The sequence below is a fragment of the Gadus macrocephalus genome, chromosome 3 (genome assembly GCF_031168955.1).
Source record: "Gadus macrocephalus chromosome 3, ASM3116895v1".
Lineage (NCBI taxonomy): Eukaryota > Metazoa > Chordata > Actinopteri > Gadiformes > Gadidae > Gadus > Gadus macrocephalus.
The window spans coordinates 8,823,539-8,828,538 of record NC_082384.1 but is presented as its reverse complement, the minus strand read 5'-3'; the positions used below and the strand labels follow the sequence as shown (position 1 = coordinate 8,828,538).

The 5,000-nt window shown below is 47.9% G+C and overlaps 1 protein-coding gene across 2 annotated transcripts in view; it reads right to left on the bottom strand.

The window, feature by feature from the left end:
* The window catches only part of klhl5 (kelch-like family member 5), a 32,693-nt gene that overhangs the window by 17,330 nt on the left and 10,363 nt on the right, over positions 1 to 5,000 (bottom strand). For both annotated transcript variants that reach the window (XM_060047061.1, XM_060047060.1), the window contains exons 3-5: positions 4,234 to 4,370; positions 3,421 to 3,617; positions 171 to 383 (exon numbers count right to left, since the gene is read on the bottom strand). In XM_060047061.1, the coding sequence (XP_059903044.1) occupies positions 171 to 383; positions 3,421 to 3,617; positions 4,234 to 4,370 (547 nt within the window). The remainder of the gene's footprint in view (positions 1 to 170; positions 384 to 3,420; positions 3,618 to 4,233; positions 4,371 to 5,000) is intronic.

Genomic DNA, 5,000 nt, shown 5'->3' with positions numbered 1-5,000 from the left:
GGGCCGGTCTCTCCTTACTGGCTGTCGGAGAGACAGACAGACAGACAGACAGACAGACAGACAGACAGACAGACAGACAGACAGACAGACAGACAGACAGACAGACAGACAGACAGACAGACAGACAGACAGACAGACAGACAGACAGACAGACAGGGCCAGTCTCTGACCTGAGGTTGGAGCAGTGGCAGCCGGATGTGGGCCAGCAGCGAGGGCAGGTGGCTAGCCCGGGTGTCGGCGTCGTGGCCCACCCAGGTCAACAACGCCGTTACCACGGTTTCCTCGTCAGGCACGTTGACGTCGTCCGAGGTCAGCAGCCTGGACATCTCCTCCACGGGGAGCAGTAGGAACTCCTGGCCTCCCACCACCTCCAGGAAGTGCTCCTAGAACAGGAGGAGGAAGAAGACGGTGTCTCAGGAGCAGGTAAAGACTAGGAAGAAAGACAGAAAGACCGAGAGACCGTCAAGGAAAGAGGTGAGAAAGGATCCCAAAATAATGAAAGTTGAAAGTTGAAGTGACGGTCAGTGTCAAGTGTGTGCGGGTCTGTGTGTGTGTGTGTGTGTGTGTGTGTGTCGGTCTGTCTGTGTGTGTGTGTGTGTTTGTGTGTGTGTGAAAAGTTAAGGCAGGATGTAGAAGATGGTCTGACACCAATCAACAGTGGGAAGGGAGAAATCAGCTGCACATGTTTTGTTACCACACATTTGATCTCAGATGGCGGACTGCAATGTGACCCATCATACTCTAATGGGGCTGAACGCTGTGCAATGGCTGTATGCCTGGTTCCAACAGGCCTGTGGTGTTAATGCATAAAGCAAGGGGCGGAGTACCCGGCCTGTTTCCTGTTACCGTACGGAGCGAGAGGCGGTCTCACAAGAGAGTACCTCTGTCCATTGTGAGACAGCCTCGACTATTTCCATTGACATGCTCTGTGCTTTCCAGCTGAACCTGCACTGGACTCCTGCGGACTTATTTATTGACTTCTACGTACTAGCACCCGGAGCTCTATAGCGACACACAGAACTATAGTTGACTAATACAACTAAGTGGCTTTCCATCCCAGTACGGGCAGAACGGTTTCTCGGCTTGAGTCCCCATGCATGTGAATGAAAACAAAGCACAAATAAAGCCACCACTCCTTCCACATAATTACCCAGGATTACAGCTCAATATTAATCCACTTAGAGGAAGAGAGAGAGAGAGGGAGAGAAAGAGAGAGAAAAACAAATAGTGAGAGAGAGGGCAATATAAATTAAATCTAGGGGAGCGTATCGAGGAAGGCCTTTGAAACTAACTCGGTATATGAACGTAAAGTGATCGGAACGAAGCGCAAACAAATGAGAGAAAACAGAAGGAGAGTAGACAAAGGATGTTATGATAACTGCAATGCATTTCCTTTGTATAGCGCTCTTCAAAATACTCTCTATAGCAAGCATAAACCCACATAATAAAAAACGTGAAAAACGCGGCTAGCAATAGCTATCAATTGCAATAAAATGGGTTCATAATTGGTACAGAAAGACGAGCCAATGTGACAACATGCAATCAGAGAACAAAGAAAGGAAGCAACGGAATAGTACAGAATAACAATTGAGCGGCTGAGGCAGCTTTTTTCACGGTCACCATAGCAACCCCCCGCATAGAAACATAGTAAGTATGGTGATAATGGGGTATTGAACCGATCTGGAGGCAAAGACCAACAGGAGGTTGTTAGGGAAAGATCCATGTGCATGAAGCGAACGTCAACCGCCTAATGATGCCTGAGAGAGGTGTAGGTGGAGCGGGAGGAACAAGGGCAAGTCAAGGAACAGAAGACTTTGTGTCTGCCTGGAATACTTTGTACGTGAGCCCTGTGTGTGTGTGTGTGTGTGTGTGTGTGTGTGTGTGTGTGTGTGTGTGTGTGTGTGTGTGTGTGTGTGTGTGTGTGTGTGTGTGTGTGTGTGTGTGTGTGTGTGTGTGTCTGTCTGTCTGTCTGTCTGTCTGTCTGTCTGTCTGTCTGTGTCTCTATTTCTGTCTGTGTGTGTATGTGTGCAAGTGTCTGTGAACAGCATATGCGCATTAGAGCTGATTAATACTGCGTTATGAGGCTGAATGTGCTTTGGATTTTGGTTATTGTCGGTAATCAAATCTCCCACATTGCTCATGGTTGCTGCTCCAGTTGTTTTGTTCTCATGATATGATATTGGTTTAAATGTCCATGCATTTCGGCACATGGAAAACCTTTCTCAAGGTCTATGTCTACACAATGTAGGAGATGTTGGTTACATTGTGTGGGAATGTGTTTCCATGGTGAAGATCACACTCAATATTCCAATTATTTGATGTTGCAGTGACAATCTTCACACATTTATTTGAGTCAGTCCAAGTTGCTGTAGTGGTAAGGTCATTCATTAGTAATGAAATATATTAGTGAGGGAAATGGGTTGTTGAATTTAGACCGCCAAATTTCTGATCAATCAAGGCATCTCTTCCCTGATTGGTTCAGTGAAATCCGAGGGAGTGAGGGAGATCTCATTTTTATCTCACAGTATGGAACCAGTCTCGGTATTAAAACTTAAATTTCAAGGTGCAGCACACTACTTAATCACACAACTTAATTTAGTTTAATTTCATTTAGACGTTATTCCTATACCTTTCACTTCAGGGGCCTATAAAAGGCTCGACAGGTATTTCCTTAAATTTAATTATTTGTGATTCACACAGACTTTAGCACTCATCCTTACACTAATATGTTGGGCTACGTCCTCCCCATCAGGGTATTTCGGCCCAAGCACAATAAGCATAAAACCCATTAACAGTACTTTTTGGACACTGCATTATAAAACTGATAGTGGACGTTCCCATATGACAACGAGGTCATACTGGCTCTCTGTAGACGTCAGCTGCTACTCTTCCACCTCAGTAACATCTCACGCCTTCGTCCCTTTCTGATGGTCACAAAAGCTCCAGCGCTCAATCATGCTCCTATCAGGAACTTTCTTGCCTGGCTCCTGACACCATGACCTCCACCTTCACACAGCTCCACTGGCTCCCTGTTAAACAACGGATCACTTCCACATCCTAACCCTCAACTACAAGGCACTGCACTGTCTAGCCACAATCTACCTCTCTGAACCGCCTCACCCACACACCTCACCCACACACCTCACCGGAAACTCTGGGATCAAAAGACTGCCTGGAAAACCCCCCTCTTAAAACAGGCCTTTACTCAGGCCTTTACTCAGGAACTTTTGCCTTTGTGTTTTTCGAGTCAGAGTTTGTTTCCCATCCTTCAGCACCTTCCCCTGTAATGCATCCTCGACTGACATAAAAGAGGCCTTCCAAAGACAAAGTACGATTATCATTATGATCACCATTACTGTGGTTCTGTGATCCCAGCGAAAGCTTCCCTTGCGGGTCAAGGGACTCGTGCCCACAACCCACCACGGTGTAGGAGTGAGCGGCGCTCTGCAGGTCGCTGCAGCCCTGGGCGTCTGCGTAGGAGCGGATCCCCAGGCAGTTGGAGGGGTGGAGCTGGCGGACCAGGAAGGCGCAGCAGGCCTGCGCCACGCGGGGCAGCTGCAGCAGGCAGGAGGCCGACAGCAGGGACTCGATGGTGTCCTCCCTCAGCTCCAGGCGACCTGCGGCGCAACGGGCGGATGAGTGACCCGGAGAGAGAGGCCCGAAGGCCTGTGCGTGTGCGTGGGTTTGCGCTTGTGTTTGTGTTTTTGTGTGTGTGTGTGGCTCTGAATGTGTGTGTGTGTGTGTGTGTGTGTGTGTGTTTGCGTTTTTTTGTGTGTGTGTTTGTGCGTGCACGTGTAGGCATGTGCGTGCATGTGTGTGTGCGTGCATGCGTGCGTGTGTGTGTTTGTAGATGCATGTGTGCGCGTGTAGGATTGTGTGTGTGCGTGTCCATGTGTGCCTGTAGTACTGTGAAATACCCACGACAAGATGTAATGTCATGCCCTTAAAGGATCATTGTGTCTTTCAGTACAGTAGGCTAGCGTAGTCAATAGAAGAGAGAAGCAAAGAGAAGAGAAGAGGAGCTGAGGAGAAAAGAGGAAGAGATAAGAGGAGAGGAGAGGAGAGGAGAGGAGAGGAGAGGAGAGGAGAGGAGAGGAGAGGAGAGGAGAGGAGAGGAGAGGAGAGGAAAAAAGGCAGGGAAGAAAAGAAAAGCAGAGAAAACAAAAAGTCGTCCTCTTTGACTGAAAAAGGAGAGAGGTTGTACTGATCCACATATGGGACTTGTATTGGTACCTGTGTAGGCGTACTGAACCAGCATCCACAATGCCTCTGGATCCACACCCTCCATCTTCACCTCCTCCTGCTTGGCCTCCAGCACGTCACTAGTGAACATGGCCGCAAAGTAGTCGGACACGGAGGAGAGGACCAGCCTGCGGGAGGGGGGGGGAGACCGGATCAGAAAGGAGGTCTGGGTCCACTGCAAGTCGCTCTGGATAGAAACCTCTGATGAATGAATGACAGGTGCTGCGGGTAATACTGAAGAACTCATTGAAGTGTGATTTGTTAGGAAGGACCAAACCATCTGTCAGCAATTAGTGAGAATATCTGCTTTGAGTTGACCGTGCGTGTTTCTGTAGGAGCCTGTTTAGTTTTAGACCACTCCTGGCTAATTTTTGGAATTGGGAGCCGATGGAGAGCAGCGGAAACAACTGCTTGGATCAGAGAATTGCCGGTCAATCAAAGGTGCGTGAAAAGAAACACTTCTCAAGAGAGAAATGTTTGGATTGAAGGGCAGAAGCAAAATGTTACTTGGGTGCAGTTCAAAAAGTTGGCTCCTGTCAAATATTAGTTTTTGCTTAGGATGGTTCCTAACTGACCGTCCTTTACGAAAGGGAAGGAGATAATGCCGTCCCACAATAATTAGTGGCCATCCACAAAACAAACTATCAGCCAAACCGATCATTATTATCATGCAACCACACGCATTTGGATGATAAGTGAGCGTTAGTAACCTCGTAAATCTGAACAACATTTTGTTTCACTTTTGGACTGTTGACTAT